The sequence below is a fragment of the Megascapheus bottae genome, chromosome 32 (assembly GCF_031878675.1).
Source record: "Megascapheus bottae isolate mThoBot1 chromosome 32, mThoBot2.hap1, whole genome shotgun sequence".
NCBI lineage: Eukaryota > Metazoa > Chordata > Mammalia > Rodentia > Geomyidae > Megascapheus > Megascapheus bottae.
The window spans coordinates 4628333-4653956 of record NC_143540.1 but is presented as its reverse complement, the minus strand read 5'-3'; the positions used below and the strand labels follow the sequence as shown (position 1 = coordinate 4653956).

At 51.0% G+C, this 25624-nt stretch overlaps 1 protein-coding gene across 7 annotated transcripts in view; it reads left to right on the top strand.

Moving 5' to 3' along the window:
* Positions 1-25624, top strand: part of Ephb1 (EPH receptor B1) — a 288252-nt gene that overhangs the window by 250623 nt on the left and 12005 nt on the right. For 6 of the 7 annotated variants that reach the window (XM_090323254.1, XM_090323253.1, XM_090323250.1 and 3 more), the window contains 3 exons: positions 7953-8200; positions 10925-11140; positions 24086-24235. In XM_090323254.1, the coding sequence (XP_090179380.1) occupies positions 7953-8200; positions 10925-11140; positions 24086-24235 (614 nt within the window). The remainder of the gene's footprint in view (positions 1-7952; positions 8201-10924; positions 11141-24085; positions 24236-25624) is intronic. The other variant, XM_090323252.1, reaches the window with a different exon arrangement.

Below are 25624 nucleotides of genomic sequence, written 5' to 3'. Positions count from 1 at the left end.
ACTTCCTATCCATGATATCTTAATGGTGCTGGGCCAAGATTTCCTGCCATGCTTTGGAGTTCTTCTTCTTTTTTTTCTCCTCTGTAGACTTGTTCTTGGAGCCAGATCAGCTCTAGAATCCAGCTCATTGTGCAACCGAGTGAGGAAATGCTTTCAGCCAATCTGACCTGTAGCCACATGTAGGCTATCTTTGTATCCGGTGGTAGTTGAGTCGTAGACTTGTACATCTCAGCCACAGCATCCCCCCAACTTGATTCTTTACAAGCAATCTCTTTTTCTGTTTTTTTCCGTCTCATCTGAATCTTCTTGAAAGCTGGTTATGCCTCATTCATGTTGTCTCCCAGACTTTTATTTCCCTTCCATGGCATTCTTTAAAAAAAAAAATTAATTGTTCTTGGCCGTTGCTCAGGCTCCCACCGCGAACCCACTGTCATCTTCATTTCCCTCCTAGGTCTGAGGTCACTTTGTTCATGTCACTTTGGGGACAGAGCCCCAGAGTGGCCTCTCCCGGTGACACTGTCACTCAGTGAACCACCTGTGGTCACAGGACTTAGAGATAGCCTCTTCCTGTGCTGTCTTTAGGAGGAATGTCATCTCTCCACTTTCTGCTGCTTTTCATAAGGAAGTTAGAAGTCACATTCTAAGCTAGGCCCCACTGGGCCGCCATTTTTCTAGCCTCTCGGAAGCGTCTGGTTCTGACTCGGGCGTCCCTGCGGTGGGTATTGGGGTGGGTGTCAGGAGATGCTGCCACCCACTGCTGACTCTCCACGAGTTCCAGGGGCTACACCCAGAATCGAATCCACAAGAACTGTTCAGATTCTCCACGGATGGACATGGACGGTATTGCCAAAATCGTGACGTTCATGTCTGCACTGATAATTTCCTTTTTCTCCCACCACAGTGACATGTTTAAGGATCACGCCTTGGGAGGCTGGCTACCAGATAAACTGCATTGCTCTGAAGGTGCTCTCTTTTCTCTAGGAATCTTGAAAGAGAGAGGGAAGAGAGAGAGAGAGAGGGAAGGAAGGAGAGGGGGGGCGAGCACAGCAGGGAGGCAGTCTCCCCATCTTGAACTCTCCTTGCCCGTGTTATTAATTGTTGTTATGGCTCATGGTCATGGCGCTGGGTGATTTTAATGTTGTTGTTTATGTCGTGTGCATGGAGTGATGGGTCGCGGATGGCATTTCATCCCCGAGAGCAGCCGCTCCCTCCTCCCACTGCCACGTTTGTCAGGGGAGGAGTAAAAAGCCTTTCTCACTTTACGATCCTGCGGGGGGGGGGGGCACAGGTTGGGGGTGAGCTCGGGACTGCTGGATGCCCATAAAGACATGATTAATGGTCTTCTCCATCCGCCACCTTCCATTTGGGTGTAAACCCCCCTTCCCCCCGCCCCGCCCCGCCCGGCATAGCTGTATTTGTGTGCACGGCACCCCGGGAAGCCTCAGGCCTCTCTGTGAGTCACATAGTATTGGGGAGAAATACCCTGAGCAATTTGTAAGATAGCAGGTAAGGCCCTAGAGGTCCTGGATTCAGAGCCAGCTCAGAGCTGGCTCCCCGTGGATGTTAATGCCGGCGTAACTGGAGGCCATTTCAATCTGAGTCACTCTTGGCTGAGAATGAATCTTTCTCCGGTCCCTCCCGCCCCCCCAGGTCAGCATGCTCTTCCCCCATATTCTTCCGCACCGACACTGACTGCCTGGCGTCAGAAGAGCTGGAATGTGAATGTTAAATCTGAAAAACAACAAAATACTGTTTCCTAAAGTGAGATGGTGTGCAGTGTAAATGACAGTGTTTCCTTCAGCCTCCTGGAAGAACTGGAAAGAGGCGGTGGGGAGGAAAGTAGCTACACTATGGTAAAACGCAGAAAGCAAGACCACGAAGGAAAGAGTCAGGCCCTCCTCCCTTCCTCTCCCTCCCTCTTTCCTTCCTTCTCTCCTTTTCTCTCATTTTCTTACTCCTTGGAGGTTTTCTCTCCTCCTTTTCTCATTCCCTCATCCTTGTTCCTCTCCTTCCCTCCCTCCCTCCTTCCTTCTTTTCCTCTTCCTTTCTTTCAGTGTCCTGCCTGCACAATGGCGTGCAGTAGTTGCCTTGAGTTTGACCCCCAATGCCTAAAAGTATGGAAGGAGATAACTCACGAGCGCGTTATCCAGGAGAAACATGTCTGCTGGGTTTTAATCCGTGCATCCATTCCCTTCCTCTACTCCGCAAGCTATCCACTTGGCGCTCCCGCCATGGAGGGGCTGATGGAGGGAGTGAGGAGGTTGGATGAAGAGGAGGGGTAGGATGTCCAGGTGGGAAGGGGGTCGCCACGCGGGGTCACCAAAGGCGCTGGTGAGTTTGTGGATGATTTGGGAGGAAGATGGCCTGCCAATCTTGCTGGTAGGAACACGGAGTGAGGATGGGGAGCCGAGAAGGTCCTAGAAGAGGAAGCCATATACATGTCTCCAGAAATCATAACGGACGTAGCTAGCACGCATGGGACACTCACCGTGTGCCGGGAACTACCTTCTATTACTTTATAAGCTGTGTCTCATTTAATCCTTGTAATAGCCCCGTGAGTTAGAGTTTATGTTTGCAGGCGTCTGGGTGTATTTCTTGAGCTGGGAAGGAAATCAGCATTCAGGGACTCGCTTGCTGCAGGCAGCGCTGACCGTCGAGTTAATGATGCAGCCGGAATTTAAACCCAGAGAGGGCTGATCAGGAGCTGCTACGTGCAACCTCTGCACTCTCGGCCACTTCTCGGTTGCCATGGAAAAGAGCAGCTAAATAAACATACAGTCATTGCTCATGATGGCAAACTCTGTCTAGCAGTTGGGAATATCCAGGCCTGTTTGCTGAGCATCACAATACCGCCTTCCATTATCCCCATCTGGCAGTTTTATGAAGACCATCCTCTCTCTCCAGAGAGCGCACGCTCTGCAGGGAAGACGGTAGTCTTCTCCCTTCTCCTTCTAAGGGCGATTAGTTATCTTAAGAAGGGCCAGATTACTTTGCAACTTTAATAATGCGTGCTTGTTTGTGTTATACAAGATCCATACATATGATATAAATATGCATGATATATGTGCTATGGACGTATGTGAATATAGATGAGGTAAATGGATATATAGTATAGGAATAGATAGGATGCAGATCTCATATGTAGGAATATATTAATGTGTATATGTGAGATCTTTTATATCATATATATTCATATCATATCACATATTCTTATATATTCCTATATATGCATATACATATATAATTACATACCATATATTCATATATATGTATGTTTATATGAGATCTTATATATCATTTATATTCATATGAGATCTTGTGTATATGAGATCATTCATATATTATTCATATAATTAGAGACCATATATGCATATATATGAGATCTTATATATAATATACCAGACATATATACATATATCTACACACATGTTTGATATATAATCGTGTTGGAACCACAAAGAGCTAGACAAAAGAGCAGTCGGGGGCCAAGAACACGGCCTAGTGGTAGAGTGCTTGCCTAGCATGCACAAAGACCTGGGTTCGATTCCTCGGTACCACATACATAGAAAAATACTGAAGTGGTGCTGAGGTTCAAGTGGTAGAGCTCTAGCCTTGAGAAAGTGCAAGGACAGTGCTCAGGCCCTGAGCTCAAGGCCCAGGACTGGTTAAAAAAAAGGAAAAGCAGTCTGCCTGGCACCGGTGGCTCTCGCCTGTAATCGTAGCTACGACCCAGGAGCCTGAGACCGGAGAGTCAAGGCGCAGTGTCAGCCTGGATGCAACAGTCCATGAGACTCTTATCCCCTGTGAACCACCAGAAAACCAGAAGTGGTGCTGTGGCTCACAGTGGTAGAGCAATGGCCTTGAGGAAAAAGAGCTCAGGGGCAGCGTCCCAGCCCTGAGTTCAAGCCCCAGGACTGACGAGGTTGTGGGGGGCGGGGGGGAGTCCATAGAAGCCAATTTCACCTAGGCCATCTTGGTATTGGGGGCTATTATGGACAGCTTGTCCATTAAAATGTTCCCGCCTCCTCCACCTGCTCTATAGATGGGTAAGGGTATCTGGGGTTCTGAGGAGCTCAGCCATCCTTCTGTGATCCATGACCCATGTCTGTCCTCTGAGCCAGAGCAGGTCAGGAGATGGTACAGTGATTCCTGCTATCCACTCCCAGCTGAGTCCTCACCCCCTTCCTGGGTGGGAGCCAATGTGTCAACACCTTGCTTGAAATCACTCCTTAAAAACCTACTTGAAATGTGTTCTTTAAAAGTTCTGTCTCTGATGTGTAGCCCGAACTAGTAACTTAGAAGTTCTGCTTTCCTCTCCCCCCCCCCATTTTCTAGCCCCCCAAGGCAGTTTGTGACTTCAAGTTGCTACTAAGAAAAAAGGAAGAGAAAAGAGTGTGCTTGTGTGCATGGATTCTTGCTGCACAGGGCAGGAGTTCTCAAAATACCTGCTGGCGGGTTGGTTTTCAGGTTCTGAAAGTGCCTTTGGTTTTATACGTAATGGCTGAGGCACCTTACATGTGGAACTGCTTGGAATGGCTTCTCTCTCCCCCGGGTCTTTGTTAAGGAGTGTGCTGAATGAAAGAGGGATGGCCTGCAGGGAAGATTCTCCTAGCTGTCTGGAGAGGGGAGCAGTCACAGGAACTGGTTAAGGTGTCTTCAGCTCACAGCCTGGAGAATCATAGTTCTCAAACTTGAGCCAGGCATGAGAATTTCCTGGAGGCAAACGAAAACCCACACCCAGTCCCCGCACCCCTCCCACAAGAAACTCAGGAGCTCAGGAATCTACATTTTTCCAATAAGTTGTTGCCACTCAGCTGTGTCTCACTGTCCTGACCCTTCAGAGTGCACCTATTATCATTATATATTTATAAATATTCATATATCACATACAATTATAATATATAATGTAAATATATATACACGATGTATATAATCTATATACCATATTATAGATAAATATAGTGTAATATATGTGAATATACATTAACTATATGTATCATTTTACAGTATATAATATATTATGCAATATATGTTGTACTATATAGTGTATATTATATTTATCATAATACCATATAGTATGTCATATACAGTATATGTCATATGTATTATAATCGCATCTTATATGTGATATATGATATATGATGTATTATAATTCTATGTTACATATTATAATTACATATGCTATAATTATATGATGATTCTGATTATATAATATTTCATATAACATAAATAGATTGTTATGGCAGAGGGGATAAGTCAGATCAAAGAGTATATTTCTTTTTGGGCGATGTCACCCATTCTCTTGCTCTCTCCTAATTCTCCTCTCCCATCTCCACGTGCACGAGGCGTAGTTCATTTTTCGCATAGTGTCCAGTGAGTTATGCTGCTGCATTTCTTCACCCTTTGTCCAGCCCCCTTTCTGTGGCACCCACCTACCCTCCCAAAGACAGATCCACTTGCAAACGAGACAAGAGGAGCCCAAACCAGCGGCTTGTTTCCTGGAGCTCGTCTTGGTAAATACTGTTTTCACATAGTGGTTTGCCTTGTCTTCCTCGCCAGGGTATCTTCCTTTGACCTCACGGTGCGAGTGTCCACAGGCCTGCACGGGTTGGCATCGTCCTTAATGATTTTCCCCCCAGGTCTTTCTGTTTCCTTTCCAGTGGTACAATCCTCATTCTTTCTGATAGAAGGGCAGGCAGTTCCTTAAGGTGGAAGAAGGCACAAGTTCTTGTTTTTGGTCATGATTAATAATGGCAATATATTTACTCATTGGCTTCTTTTCTTTCTCTTTCTGCTTACGTCAATAAAGCCCCCACTATGTGCTGGGATCCAGGCTCTCTTTTTCAGATGTGTTCAGCGATGTAGAGCTAAATTCCCATACTGCAGGGCTTCGGGCTTTTCGCTAATCGTTTGCAGTTTTTTGAGTGTGGTTTTAGCCAGCTCTCCAAATTACCTGGACAGCAAGCCCTGGCTTTCTGGGTGTTCAACCAGTGCAATTTCATAGCCCCCTCCCCTCCCCTCCCTTCCCCTCCATTCAGGAAGGCCCACGCTGACTTAGGCTAATATTCTGCTATTAGTCTTGAAATTCTTCACGAGTTTTGAACAAGAAGTGCTCATTATGTAGTTAGTAGGCATTGCAGTTGATATAACCAATCCACAGGCGGCTTTTAAATAGGTCACATGCCCAGGCCTCACCCAGACGAGGGAAGCAGGAACTTGAGGTTTGGATTTGTTGCCAGTTTGCCGTTCCAATGTGGCCAGTAATTTTCCTGATTGTTCCCACTTGGTTCTATCGTTTTCTTCCAGAAGCTAAAAATGAAAAAGAAAATTTTCCCAGCAAGGGAAGAAAAAAAAAAACACCTTTTTTTTAAATAGCTGTTTTTCTTGACAGGCCTCTGACACACATTTCAGCGATGCACTTTACAAGCAGATACTTAGCTGCTTCTCAAGAAAGAGACGGAAATTACAAAACCAAGTGGAACCGCAGAATACCTCCCGAAAGCACGTTACGCGGGAGTCCGTGGATTTGTTGTTGTTGTTGATCATTTCAAAATAGTATCGCCGGAATTGTTTTTACTCTTGTTGATTTTTACCTACTTATTTATTTTATGCTGCATAAAAAGGTGTAAATGCCGTGATACCTCTGGCTTGCACTTCCTTGGAGAAATAATTCTGCCATTCACCTGCCAGAGGTGCTGGCTCCTTGGGGCAGCATTGTCACCTGCTTCAGGTGACTTGAGCCAAGGGCTGGGGAGATGGGGTGTCTGGTTATAGCTGGGGAGGGGGGTGCTTGCTCCAGAGCTGTCCAGCACCTCGGTGAGATTGGATCAGGTCTGCCTGTCTTTGTGGGCCACCTATCCTGTGATCTTGAAGTAACTCATTCTCTCCCTCTCTCCCTCTCCCTCTCCCTCCCACTCCCACTCCCTCTCCCTCTCTCTCTCTCCCTCCCTCTCTCCCTGTCTCTCTCTCTCCCTCTCCCTCCCTCTCCCTCTCTCTCTCCTTCTCTCTCCTTCTCTCTCTCCCTCCCTCTCTCCCTATCTCTCTCTCTCTCTCTCTCTCTCTCTCTCTCTCTCTCTCTCTCTCTCTCTCTCTCTCTCTCTCTCTCTCTCTCTCTCTCTCTCTCTCCCTTCCTCTCCCTCTCTCTCCCTCCCACTTCCATTCTGTCAAAGTGAAATGCCCGCCTAACTTCTTAGCGTCTACTTTCTGGAGAATGCAACACAAACCAGTGCTTCTGTGGCAGTGTAGGAATTTAAATTGTGTCCATCTCATCAAGACGGTGAAAATGCATCCAAACATATCCATAATCCCCTGGATTTCTTTCCCCCCCACCCCCCAAGGGGAAAGGAGAATACCAGACTCTGTTAAGAGTATTATATTTATCAAGATGCATTGCATTTATAAACTGCTTTTTAGAGAGCTAAAGATAATAACGTAAAACCAATAATTTTGATTCTGTGAAAATGAAACTGACCATTTCAAATGCAAGTTTAAATTGTGTGTGTGTGTACGTGTGTGTGTGTGTGTGTACACGTACCAAACTCACATGCATTCTGAAGTTCTAATTTAGTGTCGTAAACTATTTCTTGTTGTTGTTGTTTTGGTTTTTAATCCTGGTTCTGGGTCATGAACTCAGGGCCTGAGCACTGTCCCTGAGCATTTTTATGTTTCTTGCTCGAGGCGAATACTCTACCTGGAGCCCCAGCTCCTCTTCTGGCTTTTTGGTGGTTAATTGGACATTAAGAATCTCACAGACTTGCCTACCTGGGCTGGCTTTGAACCAGGATCCTCAGATCTCAGCCTCCCGAGTAAGCTAGGATGGCAGGCGTGAGCCGCCCGAGTCTGCCCCCGACCCCTTCCCGAGAGCAGGCGCAGACGTGGTCCTGAGCCTCCCCTGGTGCCCCCCGGGGCCCGGGCATGGCGGGTAACGAACGGCCTTCTTTCTTGGCTGGCAGGAGAGTTCGGGGAGGTGTACAAGGGGCGCCTGAAGCTGCCCGGCAAGAGGGAGATCTACGTGGCCATCAAGACGCTGAAGGCCGGGTACTCGGAGAAGCAGCGCCGGGACTTCCTGAGTGAGGCCAGCATCATGGGTCAGTTCGACCACCCCAACATCATCCGCCTGGAAGGTGTGGTCACCAAGAACCGGCCCGTCATGATCGTCACGGAGTTCATGGAGAACGGGGCCTTGGACTCCTTCCTCAGGGTGAGGCGGGCGTGTTCTAGACCATCTGCCGCTCCAAGGACAGAGCCAGGGGCTCCTGGGAGCGCTGGGGGTGTCGGGGTGAACGGGAGAGGGAGGAGGGCAGGGTTTACGTCACCAGAGGCTGCTGGCTGGTCCCGCCCGATCCTCTGTGGCCGTCTCCATAGCAGAGCTCGCTTGGTTGGCCATTCTAAGATTTCAAAAATAACAATGGTAAAAATAAGATTAAGAGTAAGTAGGTTTCCCTTGGCAGGAAATGCCTGGGTCACGACTTCCCTAGAAAAGTCGCCCTCGTAGGTGGAGAAATGGACAGAGAGCTTCAAAATGCCACACCCAGCGCCCCTGAAATGGGGTCTGTCTCCATCTGGGACTCCGGGTGCCAGCGCTGAGCTGGGCACTGGTGTTTTTGACTGGGATGAGCCACCCCGTCCCCCTCCCCCCGTGTGCCCTGGGACGTAAGACCTGGAGTGGCCGAGAGAAAAACAGAGCGGGCTCAGCGAAGCAGGGGAGGGTGGAGCCAGCAGGCAGTGCCAGGAGCCGAGGGGAAATGAAGCATTTCTGACTGCTCACACCTCGTGGAGGCAGGTAATCTATAAATCTAATTTCAGCCTCACTACCAAACCCTGGAGCATAGCAACATTAATTGGTGTATCTGCTTCTCGGTAAAATTGAAAAGAAATAGGTCATCAGTTCAATCCTACAGGGTCGGTCTTCTGGGAAGGAGGATAATTTTAGGATCGCCATTCAGAGAAGAAAGGGAAAGGGTTACTCTTCAATTTGCGCGAATGTGTCTCCTTTAACTCCTGCATGGAGAGGCTTCAGAGAGGAACCACAGCTGCAGCCCCGGGGCAGGGCACCAGATGTCCTCTTCACTTTGCCAGCACCCGTTCGCTGCCCCTTCCTCATGGTAGAGGTAGAATCTAGCCATAAACACTGCTGATCTCAAGCACATATTGGAAGGGTTGTTCTTATCAGTGTTCCAAAAACCAAAACAACCGAGCCACGGTTGTGTAGCATAGGCCTTCCTAATTAAAGATTTCCTTCTAGGCACTCCTGTCGGAGGAGCCAGCCTGGCATTTCTTCCTCACTCTGAGGAATCATTCTCTTAAATGGCTCATGCCTTAGCTTTAAAAATAAGAAAATGCTGACGAATTTCTCAGGCCCCGCGCACCTCCAAACAGGACAGGTTCATTCTCAGATGGCAGTGACCCGAAGTGACTCTTAGAAGTAATGTCACCCTGGGAGGTGTCCCCTCCTCAGGGTTGATGGCCCTGCGGTGGCATCTCTCACCTGTACCCGAGAATGCCAGGCCAGGAGACTCAGGGCCCACGATGCTGCCTTGGTCTCTAACCTGAGTCACCTCGCGGCCTCAAGCACGTCCCTTCACTCGATTTTCTAGTCTATAAACTAAAAGCGGTGAGCTAGATGAGCTTGAAAGTTCTTTTTGAAAAAAAAAAAAATCTATGATTCATTCTCTTCAAACAAATCAAATAAGGGTTTCATTTCCTGAAGTGGATTTGTCAATGAAAGTTGAAATACCTAAATCCTTCCTGTCTAATAGAAGGGCCAGCAAGTGACTTGGGTGCATTTGTGAAAAAGCAATTTCAGTAGAGAGCCCTTCATGAAAGAAAGAAAGTTTAAATCACTCTACCTGGCCAGTATTTCTTCTCTGTACTCTGGTGTTCTTTATTTTTTTTTCCCCTTTCTCCAAACTGATGGGCTCAGTCCAGAAGGCTGTTTGGTGACAGGTTTGGTGGCCTCCTTCCTTTGCCAGCCTCTGCCCCCCCCCCCCCCCCCCCCCCCGTCACCAGTGGATGGAGAGGGGATGGCAACAGAGGAGCCGTTGGCTGTTCTGGATTCAGGTTTCTGTGAGAACTGCAAACCTATACAGGGAGCTCAAAGGCTACAGGTGTGGCCAGCTCAAGACCCAACCCAAAGAAGGCATCTGAGACACTGCAGTGGGGAAACTGAGTCAGGTGTAATGGTCATGTCCTCAACGCTTTTCATGTGCTGTCTTACAACCCCATGTGACCCTCTGTATGCCCTGGAAGAGTTTAGAGTCAAGCAGAGATTGGCTGTCAGACAGACACAGAGATACACACACTCACACTCAAAACTGGTGAGTGGTGCCAAGAGCAAGAACACATACTACAAGACCAAAGTCAGGCTATGCTAATGTTAGGGGGGCTGGAGGGGCCGTTATTTTGGGGGACAAGCACAGGGAAAGGCCCTACAGCAGGAAGTGCTTGAGAGAACTGGAGAGTTGGCCAGCCACTGCAGGGTCACGCAGCCCAGCAGTGAGCTAGGTGGTCTAAGACAAGGCCCCCGCAAGTCCCCCAGGAGGGGGGGGTCTCCTGCGGTCTCTTGGGCCTTTGCTGAGGAATTTGGAAGTTTTTTCTCTAATGCAACGAGAAAGTCTTGGAGGGTGGAAGCCGGAGAGGTGACATGGCCTGATGGATGTCTCTAAAAGACGGTTCTGGCTGCCATGGGGAGAATGGATGGCGGGGTGGGGGTGGCAGGCTCGGGAGGCCGTAGCCGGTGATGGATGACGGGGACTCGCTTGGCATGGTGGCAGCGGAGAGGGAGAAGGGTGGACAGGCCGGAGAAGCCATCGGGAGGTGGAATCGACAGGGCTGGGGGAGGAGAGAGAGGCTCAGGGGGAGGGGCGGGGCGGGGAGGGGGTGCAGACCTCGCAGACCGACCCTCCGCATGCCCCCCCCCCCGCAGCAGAACGACGGGCAGTTCGCGGTGATCCAGCTGGTGGGCATGCTGCGGGGCATGGCCGCGGGCATGAAGTACCTGTCGGAGATGAACTACGTGCACCGGGACCTGGCGGCCAGGAACGTCCTGGTCAACGGCAACCTGGTGTGCAAGGTGTCCGACTTCGGCCTCTCCCGCTACCTCCAGGACGACACCTCCGACCCCACCTACACCAGCTCCTTGGTGAGTCCTGTGGTCGTGGCGGTTGGGAATCCGGGGCCAGGCGTTCCTCTCCGTCGTCGTCGTTGTTGTCCTGGGCCTGGAGGAAAGGCCGGAGCGTCTTGCGGTTGATGGGCCGGGCAGGGAAGGCATTGTTGAAGCGGATGGGTTCTCGGGGAATCCGAGACCAGGCGGATGGTGGCATCCGTGAGTCTCCTCGTGAGGGGACTTGGCGCCAGGGCGGCTGGCACTTGGAGTCCTTGATTGAGTTGCACACCATAGAATGGAGCTTTTCGTTCCCTTTCCTGTCTTCCTGGCCTTCAGCACCAGCTCCTTGATTCTTCCATCGAATTCCCCGTGTCTTCCTTACCCTTCTCTTCCGTTCTCTCCTCTCCTCTCCTCTCTTCTCCTTTCTACTCATCTTTCTCTTCTCTTTTCCCTCCTCTTTTACCCCCCTCCTGCCCCTCCCCTCCCCTCCTCTTCTCTTCTCTTCTGTCTTCTCTTCCTTTACCCTCCTCTCTCCATATTTTCTTCTCTTTCTCCTCTCTCCTTTTGCCTCTCCTCCCTTCCCTTCCCCTCTCTTCTCCTCTCCTTAGGAGCTGCACGCTCCTCCATGCCCAAAGGAGACCTGCAGCCTTATGTCCTGAAGTGCAATTCTGTGAGACAGTCTTTTGGCTTTCTCTGCCCGCCTCAGTTCTCCCACTGCATCCAGTTCTCTCAAGGTCTTATTTTGTTTTCCACATCTCCACCTTCTAATATATCTGGTTTTATTTTTTATAAGTAAGGACCTCATTAATAGCTATTGAAGTCTCCTCTCCTCCACCAGGCCTCATCCTTCATCGCTGGCTCTGACACCCCCTCCACCCTACTTGTTTCCCCAGGTGTTCATTCCCAGTTTTTAAATTGCAGTTTCTAGCCCCAGGAGATTTTGCTTCCCCCACAGACTCCTGCAATCACGAACAGACAGAATGTGTTCCTTTGTGCTTCCTTTTGATTGCTGTAAACTCCCGAACTTAGGGAAGCGCTGAGCTGCTAATATGCTTGTCCACTAAAAGGACCCGAAAAAATGCCGCGGGCTGTTCCCTGCATATACAGGTGTATGGCGTTTCACTCTCCCTGCCTCCATGTGGCAGCTGGATTTCTCAGGGCGGGTAGGTGCATTCAAATACACACACACACACACACACACACACACACACACACACTCTCTCTCTCTCTCTCTCTCTCTCTCTCTCTCTCTCTCTCTCTCTCTCTCTCTCTCTCTCTCTCTCTCTCTCTCAATGGTGAAGTAAGCGCTCTCCTCATTCCTGCACTCTGCTTCCTGGGGCTCCACTCACGACCACAGTTCAGCTTTTGGGGGATGTTTCCAGAAGAGCCTCGACTCCACCCACGGTCAGTTCCATGGAGGGAAATCTGTCGTTTTCTTCCCTTGTCCGCAGACACAGGGAAGGTCTTCCTTCCATCTCACCCCAAGTCTTGTGTCAGGGCAGTGGCAAGCTGAGGAGGGCAGGGGGTCGTCGAGGATTCCCCCGCTGTCGAGGAAGGTGGAGCATTGAACTTTGAGTCTTAGCAGTCTTCCCTCCTCCGCCAGCCAGGCCTGAAATCAGCCTGCATGGCTGCCATGGTTCCCTGCGTGCAGCGAGGGCTCGAGAGGGGCTCGAGGGGGGCTCTGGGAACTGGAATCGCGCCAGCCAGCCAGCCCTGCCCACCACATTGCCCCAGAGGCCACCAGCACTACACACAGTCCTCTTGGGACAGGGGTGCTCAGGGTTGGGGAATGCTGCAAGGAGGACAGGCGTGTACACACACACACGCACACACGCACACACACACACACAGTCTGTACAAGCACCCAGAGCTGTTTCCACACAGACACACAACTCCAAGTATAGCACTGAGAAAAAAAAGTAAAGCTGTGATTTTCCCCCCTTTTATTATCACTGAGATGTTTGCCTGATGTAGTACTCATTTTTAGGTTTCCTTTTTCTTCTAATGTACCGAAGACTTGAAAGTATTAAGGTGCAAAGAAAGCAGAAAATTATGTCAGATCATCTTCCTGCAAGCTTTTCAGGAAACACACACACACACACACACACACACACACACACACACACACACACACACACACACACACACACACACACTCCATCTCTGCTATTCTGTACCTCTCTATGAAGCTGCTACTAGCTGAGTGTGTTAGCACAAGCCTGGAATCCCAGCACTCCGAAGCCTAGGGCAAAAGCATCACCAGCTCAAGGCTAGCCTGGGCTCCATAGGGAGGCCCAGTCCCTCCCCCCCCCCTCTCTCTCTCTCTCTCTCTCTCTCTCCCTCTCTCCCTCTCTCCCTCTCTCCCTCTCTCCCTCTCTCCCTCTCTCCCTCTCCCTCTCTCCCTCCCTCCCTCCCTCCCTCCCTCCCTCTCCCTCCCTCCCTCCCTCCCTCCCTCCCTCTCTCTCTCTCTCTCTCCCTCTCTCTCTCTCTCTCCCTCTCCCTCCCTCCCTCCCTCCCTCCCTCCCTCCCTCCCTCCCTCTCTCTCCCTCTCTCTCTCCCTCTCTCTCCCTCTCTCTCCCTCTCTCTCTCTCTCTCTCCCTCTCACTCACCTATTAGACCATGCTATACCTTGCTTCCTTCAGAAAGAGAATGCTTCCTATCTAACGACCCCGAATCCCACGTTACCTCCCTCCCTCCGTTCAGGATGATATTGCATTTAAATCACACCGTGCCTGCCTGTCTGATCCATCCCCACCCCCACTCCCTGTGAGGCCGCTTTCAAAGTAAGATCTCCAGCTTTTCTTTCAATCACCGGGCTTGGGGAGCAGCCGCCCCCCCCAGTCTCCTGGGCAGATGGGGAAATGGAGAGGAATGATGACGAGCAAGGAAAAGATGGGGAGACCCTTTAATTGCAGCCGGCATGAAGCCGAGTCCCGGTCCCCTGGAAATTCTCCGGCTTAATTAAGCTGAAGGAAGAATAGTCACTCAAATAATCCTCCTTCATCCGGGGAGTTTGGGCCGCCTCCCTTCCTCAGAGTGACCCACCCCGCGGGTCACTCTGCAGACAGGCAGGCAGGGACAGCAGGCCCGGCTGAAGTGCCCCTTTGGAGAAAGACTCAGCAGAAGTCTTCTTAGCCTGGCTGGATTAGGATGGAATTTCAGAGCCCATCCGCGGTCCCCATGCGGAGCAGACGAGGAGTGGATTCTCAGCCAGTGCCCAGGCTGCCTCCTCGCTCTCCGCCTCTCTCTGCTGTGGGCGTGGCTTGGGCAGGGTGGTGTGTGAAGCTCCACCTTCATCTGCGTGTCCTCAGGTGCCAGGCTGGGCACCCGGCTTGTGTGCAAAGCCAGGGGCTGGAAGTTCCCTTCTGAGCAAAGGAGGCAGACACTGAGCAAGAATTACGAGTTACTCCGTTCTTGTCTTTCTGTGGAGTGCAATGGCGGGGAAGCATCCAGCAAGTACACATCACCAGGCTGTGGACTCAGAGGAAAGCCCTGGGCGGGGTCCCGAGCTTGAGACAGAACTCACAAGGGGACCAGCCCAGGACCGGAGGCAGATTCTCTGGGCTCAGAGGATCGGGGCGCAGGGCTGGAGGGTGTGGGGACAGGTGGGAGGGGTGGTGTCCCGTAGAAAGAGTTGGAGGAGGGGTCGGGAGGAGTGGACGTCAGGAGGAGTGGATGACGTCGAGGTGGAGGCGCTGGGCGGGAGCTGTGAGTGCTGGGGTCGGGGATAAGGATGGGGAACAGAGCGGACAGAGGAGGCAGGGACCAGATCTCACCTCTGCAGTCCAGGCTCCAGCGTCCGTCAGGCAAGTACATCCATGAGAGATCATGGGTTTCCCACAAGAGGCAAAGACCTCTGCTGGGGAAGCAAATTAAACCTGCCGTTGCGCATGCGGCTCCATGCCGGTACCCCCCGCCCCCCATTTGATGCTGAATAAATACATCGTGTGGGGTCACCAGCTGGAGGGAGAGATGGCATTGTAGTGAGGTGAGAATCCCAGAATAGAACATGCATGGCACTGAGCACCGGTTGACGAATGGATGGCTGGTGTGCAGACCAGGGGAGGGGCGCTTGGAGGCCCAGGCTCCGGGAGAGCTGGTCAGCAGAGGGCAGGAGCCTCCGTGCATCCATCCTGGGTCGTGGACAGGCTGTTGGTCCTGAAGGAGCGGGAGTTGTGTGATGACAGGGCATTGGAGTGAGGCATCTGAAAGCCAAGCACTGGAAACTAGGGCAAAGAAAAATTCTCCCTGCCCAGCGTGCCAAATGGGTTTTACCAGAAGATCGAGGGCATCTAAGCAACCCTGCGCCCAGCAAGAGAGGAGCTCGGGCAAGAAGGAAGCATAAGTGAAGGTGGAGCAGTCCATTAGCCCAGAAACATGGCAGGCGAAGAGAAGGCAGGGCACGAGGCACGCCGTGGTAAACGGGAGTTCAGCCCATCTCAGCCATCTTGGCCCCCCTGGGCTGTGGGTGACTTCAGGGTCGTGTGGCTTTTTGACTAGGGTGGGGGTCTCCTGTATGGTGCCTGTGGTGAGGTTGTGATGCCAAAGGGATTGAGTCCCCATCCTCATTTCTCATTACTCTGTCCTTACCGCCTCTTTCTTCAGCAGTCCTCTGTTGCTCTTTCCACATCAGGCCGCTTCCGCAGCTTCTCCCGCCACAACGGGGCACAGTCCCCTGACTTCTCTCCTGACTTGAATCTAAGTCCCGATGAGGCCTTGGGGTTTGGACTCCAGGCCTCAGAATGGCAGGGCAATAATTCCTGTCATACCGAGCCGGTGGCGCACCCCTGTCATGCTAGCTGAGATCTCTGGATCACAAGTTCAAAGCCAGCCTGGGCAGGAACAGAACTCCGTGAGACTTTTATCTCTAATTAATCATACACATTTTTTTTTTTTTAAAGTGGAAAGTGGAGCTGTGGGCTCAAGTAGTAGAGCACTAGCATTGAGCAAAAGAAGCTCAGGGACAAGGCCTAGACCCTGAGTTTGAGCCCTAGGATGGGCCCAATAGTAATAATAATAATTCCTGTCGGCTTAAGCCACATGGTTTGTGGAACGGTTGAAATCAGCCCTCTTAAGCCAGTCACGTCTCAGAGATCATCCCTGTGCCTGCACCGGTGTGCAGTGGATTGTGAAGGATTGGAGGTGAAACACGGCAGAGGGTCTTGAGTGCCCAGGTGGAGTTTAGCCAGGAGCGAAGGGCGCCGGAAGCTGAGAGTTGAGAAAACCCCTTGGTGGTTGAGTTCGGAGCCCTGTGAACAGGGCCTGGCCAGGCAGGAACCGCAGCTTTGCAGACCTGTCTGGTTCCGTGGAGAGGGCCAGGTGAGCTTTGGACGTGTCGATAGAGAAGGGGGCCGTTCCCCACAGCCGAACCCCTTCTCCGGGAAGAGCGGGGGGGGGGGGGGGACTCCAGCAAATCTCCGCAAGGCAAAGTGTTTACACAGCGAGAGAGAGAAAGCTAGCGCCATCCGGAGAGCACAGCGGCAAAGACAGAGCTTGGCTAACAGACCCCAGAGCTGAGTCAAGGCTGCAGTCCTCCTCTTCCTCTGGGAACCAGAAGTGGAAAATCTGAAGGCAGCGGTGCCGCACCGCAATCCAGTCTTGAAGGCGCGGAGGTAAACGATGGAGCCAAGCGTCAGGGTCTAAGCCAGAGGCAGAGGCCGGGATTGCCCGCCAAAGGACTGGCTGGGCCACTGCACACCCTCCAGCTGCAGGGGAAATATGCAAGGGAGGACTTTAGACGAGAAGACTTTTAATCCTCCCGCAAAGATTTGAAGTTAAAAAAAAAAACAAGAAAACCTCTTTCCGGGTGAGAAGGCAGAGTAAGAAACAGGAAATAACATTCCAGCGCAGTCATGTAGACTCCACTAGGTACTGCTCACTTAGGGAAGACATGCCATCTGCGTGTTTGAGCAAAGGATAAAAATATATATATTTTTGAAGGCATAAAGAGACAAGTTCAAAGCCGCAGATGCTGCTGGTGAGTCAGAGCCACTCGCCTCACCTTGTGGCCTGGCTCTTTGCAGGAGTTGGAAGGGATTTCTTTTTTTAAAGAATATTTTCTCTTCAACCGTGACTGTCTTTTCCATGTGCCTGGTCACAGTGCTTGAGCCCCTGGAATCCAGGCTGGGGAAGGGAAAGGAGGAAGGAGGGGGGCGGGCCCTAGGAGGGGGCGGGTCCTAGGAGAGGGGGCCACCTTCCTGTTCACACACCCCATGCAGGGGTTCCTGGGAAAAGATGAAACCACAGCTTCGTGTAGCCCGGGCTGGCCCCAGCTGGCCCCAGCAGCTCTCTCCTTGCTCTCCAATTGCCACAAAGGGTGAGAAAATGTTCCTCTGTCCCTGTAGATTTGTTTCCCGGCTACTCCGGGCATAGCACACTGGTGCCTTAGCCAGCAATAGGCATGTAGTTTGGCTTTGTTGTCATTTGTGTGTGTGCGCGCGCGCACGGTAAGTGCCAGTATGGGGGCTTGAGCTCACTGCCACTTGATGTCACTTGGCTTTTTCTGTTTTTCTTGCTCAAAGCTTCACTCTTGTCATGAGACCCTCACCTCACTTCTGTTTTTGTTGGTTTGTTTTTGCTGGTTCATTGGCGATTAAGAATCTCAAGGGGACTTTTCTGCCCAGGCTGGCTTTGAACCACTATCCTTAGATCTCAGTCTCCGGAGTGGTGAGGATGACGGGTGTGAGCCACCGGAGTCCTGAATCTCTACCACTTGTGTTGTTGTAGTTGTTGTTTGGTGATAATGGGGATTGAACGGCAGGTCTAACGCTGCTTAAGCCAGGTCTTCAGCCCTTTTGCTTTAGCTATGATAGGATCTCTTGTTGTTGTTGTTGTTGTTGTTGTTGTTGGCCTGGGCTGGCTCCAGTTCCTGATCATCCTACCTCTGCCTCCCGAGTAGCTGGGATTGCAGGCACGTGCTATCATAGATGGCAGAGGCCCTATCATTTTGCGGGGGGGCCTGGCCCTTGGAAAGGAATTTGGCCCTTCAGGGATCACGACAAATGACAAAGAATTAAGAGCTATCTACATCCATGTGCTTTAACTCAATTGTCACTGATGAAATTACTTGTAATAGGATATTCTATCCTGAGAAGGCGGAAGGCACACAGGTTGTGTTAAGAGCAGGGTGTGGAGTGGAGGGGGAAAGACTCCAGCCAGATTTCACTTGAAGATTTCTCTATAAATTATTTTTGCCTGTTAAATACGTTATGGTTCCATTACCACAAAAGAATTATTATTTACAACATTGCTGTTTTGTAATAATTCTCAGTATTAGAAAACTATGTTAGTAAGTAAATAAGACTTTCTTATTTAAAACTCATGATTCAAAAAATGGGGTTTTTTTTGGTGTTTGTTTACTTGTACTGGGTTTTGATACCCATTACCGCTCCCTAATCATTATTTTCAGTAAGGAATACACTGAACTCATTTCTTCCTTGCTTCTTTTTTTTTCTGATATTTTCATCACATTTAAAATCATATGGCAGAACAAATCCTATCTGCTCTAATGACAGACAATTTAGTGTCCAGGGCTTAGCAGTAGATAACTGAATGACGGGGGGCGGGGCACTGCCTTCCCACGGAGAGGATGTTGAGTCAGAAATCAGGTTTCTGCCCCGCGTCTCTGCTCACCTTTGACCTGAGAAGTTATTCCATGTCAGTAAAACTCCCTTACCTGTCAAATGCAAATACTATATTAGGGCCTTGACGACATGGTCAAGATCAAAGGAGGAGCAGGAGCAAATGTAATAAACCCCGAGTGTCCTATAAAAATAAAACCCAGAAGCCAGCACCCCCAATAAATTATCCTAACGCTGAGGAAATAAGAATCATTTTTAAACGATTTTGAATCTGAGTACAACGCTTTTACTTGATTTGGGTGTGGAAAAGATCAATCTCAACAACACGTGGCATGCTCAATGTAATTAGCAATGTCTGGGACGGTTTCCTTTCGTGGATTCGGTGAGAGGGGGACACCCTGGTACGAACTCAAACGTGAATCAGCACCGTGACTGAATGATAGTTAGTTAATGGATGTGGGGCTGAGGAATTGAACCCAGGGCCTTACGCACTCCTAATCTGTGCTCCCACTGTGGCCGGGTCCGAAAGGCCGTGAGTGTGGCGAGCTGCAGGAAGCCATTGGCAAACCCCAGGACGGGCGAACAGGAAAGAAACAAGGTCTCCCTCTGGAAGACTCTGAATGCTTCTAGAACAACCAGCATTTTGCCCCACGCCCCGAGCCCGGCTGTCTCTGCAGAGATATGAAGAACGGGGGCCCAGAACCTGCCAGGTAGGTTCTATCACCCGATCCAGCGTCCAGAGGTCCAGCTAGGAGGGTTCCAACAAGGAAGCATGTCAGCCCATCTTCTGGGTGCTGACACGGCCTCAGGTTCACTAGAGGAAGATGGGGAGCGGCAGAGCTTGGCAGCCTCGATGCAAGCGTAGTCAGAGGGGTCATTAGCCCAGCTCTGGTTCTGCCATAGGGCCTGAGGAAGTCTTCACTTCCTGGCCCTGGCTTGGTGGTAGAGGGATGGTTGTGCCATGGGTTGATTAGTTATCATCTTATTTATTTACTTATTATTTGCAAAAGCAGCTTTCTAAGCAGCCTGCTGAAACAGTGCAGTGAACGTTATGTCTGGAATGCCTGGGAAGAACCCTGGGCCTGGTTTACATTCACCCCTTTATTTATTGTTTACCTTCTCTCTGTACCTTTATAAGTTTTTTTTTTCCCTCCGCTCAGTTCTTGGGGGACTGGTTTCCTACCACGTGACTGTACCCTCAGATGCTGTGTGTTTCTATGGCTCCTAAAACAGACACCTTTTCTTCCGTATCGGCAGTGGAGTTAACCCCCCCACACACACACACAGTGACAACACAAATAACACATAGACCTCTAGTTCACTGAAAGACGTTGCTGTGGGCAGTGTATCTGTGACAAGGAGAGGAGAATATCAAAGGCCAAGACGGCTGAGCCCTCCTCACACAGGGCCAAGACTAGAACAGAGGAAGAATGACAGAGTGGTGGGGACATGGAGGCACGCTTGGAGGAGCCGTGGTTCGGCAAGTAGACTAAACAGAAGAGTAGCCTAGATCGTGATCGTGGCGGGGCGGGGCTCTCCTAAGGAAGGGACACCTATGTGACACACTGGGCGTGACCCAGGGAGGGAAAGGTGCCCCTCCCCCAGTCTCTTCTTCAGCTCTTCCTGCACCCCAAGTTTTCAGGATAAGCCTCCCCCCATTGTCAGCCCCCCCACCTCTCTGCTGACCCTGTCCTGGCCCCCTGAGAAGTGACCACCTGCCACCTGTCGTCTCTCCTTCCTCTTTGCACTGTAGACTGAAGGAATGCAAGCGGATGAGAAATATTAACGATGCCCGCCTCCCAGTATCACAGGCTGTTTGGGGGGTGGTTTTTCTATGTTTATTTTTATTTTTAAATAAAAGACAGCTGTTTCTCCTACTGGTGTGGTGCCAGGAAATGATGTCTGTCTGGTTGGAGCATAGGGTTTGTTGGGGTTTTTTTTGTCAGAAAACGTAACCAAGTGGCCTTTTCTGTTCTTCACACATGAAATACCCACACCGATCCACATATTTTCAGTTAATTTACGTCCAAATAGGCTTTTCTCGAGCTGCTGGAAATGGTGTTTGGGCTGCAGTTGCCATGCCTAGCATCTCCTAGGAGGAGCTCGGTGGGCACAAAGGCTCAGAGCCCACTCATTGTAAATCTCCCCATTTCCTCGTTATTCAGACCACATATTTTATTACTCGTCCGAAAGACATCGTGTCATTCATTTTGGAAGAGCAGATAATGCATCAAGAAAAGCTCTGAAAAAGGTTCCGTTTAGAAACAATTTTGTCTACTGTGGGTTTTTTTTTTCCTTTTGGAGTTGTCTTTTCTCCCAGTTCCTTCCTAGAACTCACTCTCTCTCTCCCTCTCCCTCCCTCCCTCCCTCCCTCCCTCTCTCTCTCTCTCTCTCCCCCTCTCCCCCCCCTCTCTCTTCTTTGCTTCCTTCTTTCCTTCCTCCTGGTTGTAGTTCTTTTCCATCTTAGCATGATCGATGAAGCCACCCCTTCTAGGGGTGTTGTCAACCCATCTCTGCATGTGGTATCACAGTCCCTGACCGTAATAAATTACAGTGTCACCATCATGACTGTAAAGAAAGAAGCAGAGGGGCCACATGAACCCTCGGGAGGTGGAGAGACTGTTTTCATGCAGATCTCCCCCCCATCCACTCAGCATCCTGAGGGAGCTGGGAATCAGCCTCTTTATTGTATAGATTCGGTGCCCGCTCAACAGCTCCACGCTATTTCCACCGGCTGGTAGAAGCTGGTAAGGTTCAGAGATAAATAACCTTTTGGGTAAAGAAACTTCTTCCTGTTCCTGGGATGCAGGTCTTCTCTGGGGGAAACGTCACGGTGCTGGTTAGGTTGAGGAAAGTGGGTGGTGTGTGTCGTGAGCGCTCTTCAGTCCAGCATTCCCTCCGCACGCCTCTCTGATTGGCACTCAGGGACCACTTCAGTTCTCTTGGAGAACAGGAGGGGCCTGGTACATGGATGCTTTCTGAAGACATCTGTACCCAAACTTGTCCCCAGCGGACTGGCACTGGGCCCCTTCTCACACACTCCCCTGCTCAGAGGGGAGCGCCCATTCTGCTGACTTCCAAGTACATTTTTCTTTCTTTCTTGGTGTCCATTCTGGGGCTTGCACTCAGGGCCTGGGCGCTATCCCTAAGCTCTTCATTTATTTTTGAATCCACAGTTCCACGTGTGGCTTTGTGCTGGTTAACTGGAGATGAGAGCCTCACAGGCTTCCCACCTGGGCTGGCCTCGATCCCAGCCTCCTGAGTAGCGAGGATGACAGGAGAGCTGCCGGTAACCCAGCTAAGAACAACTCTGGGTACCCAGCGTTGCCCCCCCACCCCGCGGCCCTCGACCCTTCCTTTTGTCACCATCTTTGTCTGCTCTTCGGGGAATGTACCTACACCCTCGGCAGACCTCAGCCAGGGAGCTGCTGCTCATTGAAACCCACGGCCTGTTCTTTGCAGACTCACAGGCCCCATCACAGCGTGGCTTACTTGGGGAGATGTGAGGAAATTTTAAAGTAGCAGTGATCATTAATATATGTTATATGTTTTATATTATTATAATGTAATTATGGATTTTATTATTAGATATGATATAATAATCATTAGCCAGGAACATCCTCCACTTCCTGGCTGATGGTATTATTATTTCTGTGTAATTGTACGAAGGAGTTTGTGAACACCACGCCTCCCGTCGTTCTACCCCATCTCTCCCGACCCCAACCTTTTACCGTTTACCCCACTCCGTCCCCTCCTCTAACTTCATAGATGACCTGTCATATAGTGGGAGACGAGTTTAACAGTCAAGATCACCCCGGAAATCACCCCAAAGCCTCAGGGCCCTGTGCTGCCCCATGCCAGGTGTAAAGAGACACGGAAGGACACTTAGAATTCCACTTGGGTGCCCGCTCCTGCTCTGCCTCAGGAGTCTGTCCCCAAGCTCCTCACCTGACCCAGAGAGCCGCCAGAGAGCTGTCACCTGCGCTTCCAGGGTGGCTCTCCTGGAAGGCCCAGCCACCCGCTGCGATGGAGAAGGTGGAGGTGACAGTGAGGCCCAGAGGCACAGGGTGGCAGGGGGAGGGGGTGAGAAGGCTCCTCGCCAGCAGGCCTGGGGCTGCCACCTCACATGCCAGGGGGAACAGCTCAACAGCTGTCCCTGACGTCCCTCCCAGCAGTGAGGACACTTCCAGAATCCCAGATCGCCTCTTTGAAATGCAGAAGGAAGACACTTTCATCTCCCAGCTCCCCCTCCCTCTCCCCCTCCCCCTTGCTCCCTCTCTGCCTCCCCCCTCCCCCTCAGATCTGGCTCTCATTCACAGACCTCCACTGCTAAGCGCTCTCTGTCTCTGTCTTACATCCACATAGACTAACTTCTCACATGCAATCCCCTCCTTCCCTCCTCCCCATTCACACATGGTCACACTGATTAAACTCTTGTTTTTCTTTACTCCCCCCATCTCAAGGTGTGGCAACACCACTCTGCTGAAAGTAACTCATATCCAGAGTCTCCCCCCCCCCCCACCAAGTTCCAGGTACCTGAGAACTTCTGGGTCCCTGGAAGAGTTTCCCTCCCTCCCTCCTTCCCTCCCTCCCTCCTTCCTTCCCTCCCTCCCTCCATGGGTACCATGTCTATGACATCAGTAAAAAGCACTCATTCCTGGGGCTGGTGAGCACACATCCCACACCAGCAGCCTGAGCCTGCCCTCCAGGCATCTGTCACATTGCTGGCATCCAAGCCCAGGGCATCGCCCCCCCCCCAGCTCTGCCAGCGTCCTCAGGGGAAATCAAGATTGTCCTCCTTGCCCAGAGTTGGATGTGTGCCTGGAGAGGGCAGGCTGGGCTCCCTGTCTCCCTCCCAAACCTCAGGTAGGAAAGCAAATGAAAAAAAATGCAATTCATTCCTTTCTTTTTCCCCTTCCCACTCTGTCTCAGATGAATCATCTATACATTTTTAAGGCTTTTCTGTAAAGATTCACCATGTGCTTTCGGTGTCTCTAACAGGATAAGAATGGTCAGAATAAAAATAGCCGCCATCAGGACCTCGAGGCCTGGCTCAAGCAGAAAAAGAGTGAGGGTGAGGTCTGGACTTTCTACACCAGTCCCCACTCACTCACATACACACGCATGCTCACACAGATATACATACAAATGCATGCACGCACATGCACACATACCACACAGAGTCACACACATGCACATGTGCTGTACAGGTGAACTCACATGCCACATGCACAACAGCCTCCAGTCTCTCATGTCCATTCGCAGCCCCCCGGTGTAGAAGGCTGGGGGCGGGGATGGTGCAGAAGTCTCGGCACTTGCCGCCTCTTGTGCCTGTTGCCTTTGAATCAGTCTTCTGCTGGAGAACCAATGGACAGGCTGACCAGCTCTCTCCACCTTTCAGGGAGGGAAGATCCCGGTGAGGTGGACGGCTCCAGAGGCCATCGCCTACCGCAAGTTCACGTCTGCCAGCGACGTCTGGAGCTACGGCATTGTCATGTGGGAAGTCATGTCATTTGGCGAGAGACCCTACTGGGATATGTCCAACCAAGACGTGAGTCCCTCAGCCCTTTTTTTTTTTTCCTTTGTTCTGTCCATTGTGGGACTTGAACTCAGAGGCCCGGGCACTGTCCCTGAGGTCTCTGGCTCAAGGCTACCAGTTGAATCACAGGGGGTTGAGTTTCAGGTGGTTGTTTGGAGACGAGATTCCCTGACTTTCCTGCCGCGGCTGGCTGTGAATGGAGAGTCTCCTACCTCAGCCTCTTGAGTAGTTAGGATGACAGTTCCAGGCCTCACAACTTGAACTGGACATGTTCAGGGCAGGGGGACACAGGGAAAGCCCTTTGCGTGGATGTTTGTACCGATCAAAGAAGCAGGCATGGCGTGTGTTCTGGTCAATTCCAATGATTGCAAAGCCTGTGAAGTGTCCAGGCCGTAGAACCCGATCTGAGAGACTGAACAGCCGTGAAGCCACAGTGAGAGCAAACCCAAACTAGGCAGGAAATTCCACCCTGGGTCCATGGACCCAGGCTCTGTTGTGACCAGAGGGGAATAAGGGGTACTGACCCCGGTCCTGCTCGGCCTCTGACAGTCCAGTCAGTAACCAGTTGCTTTCTACCTGAGACTTGTATCCTCCACCTTAAAAGGGCCATTCTCCCTCGAGGACCTATTCTTTCTGGACCCCAGGTCTCCATCAGTGAAGGGATTGGGGGGGGGGGGAGGAAAAGAGAACTTTACAGACGGAGGCTGGCTGACTTCAGGTGGGCCACAGAAGTTGGGTCTTGTCGGGGGAAGACTACTAGCTTCCCTTTTTGTCCCCTTCATAGGGAAGGGAGGCTGGAGATGCTGCAGGCAGAGGCATTCTGGGAAACTGCAGATGGCTGCCTTTTCTCTGTAGTTAGAGAAGGCAAGGAGGCCTTATTTAGGGGGGTGATTTACTCTGATAAGACTCTAATCCAGAATCACATGCGAAGTTCAACATGGCCTTTATCCCGGCCATTTCCTGGGGAGTGGCTCTTTTGTGTTTTAAATGCCTATCTTTCCCTTGGAGCTAGGAGCATGTGCAAAAAGCCCTGGGCCTCTGGACCCTTTGGCGTGGGGGGCATCCCATCTTCTCCAGCTTACTGTCTGGAAGGGACAGGGCTGGCCCCCGTCTGCATCTGGTTCCTCCATGTTTAGGTAGCCTCTGAGGCCCCAGCCTGTCCAGCCAGAGGTTCAGAGTGATGGCACTTGTTTAGGAGGTTGAAAAAGGTGGTGATTTTCCCCCAGGTGACGTAGGGAGAGGAGCTTGGTGCTTTCTGGGACGGCACATTCCTCGTTGCTTTGGGCAGAGTGTTACAGCTAGAGCAGGTGACATAGCTGCATCCTTCACGAGGACTAGTGCCAACTGTGGGTGGCGTCTTAGGTCCTCGATTATCTGCGATTATCCATACCCTGCCTCGGC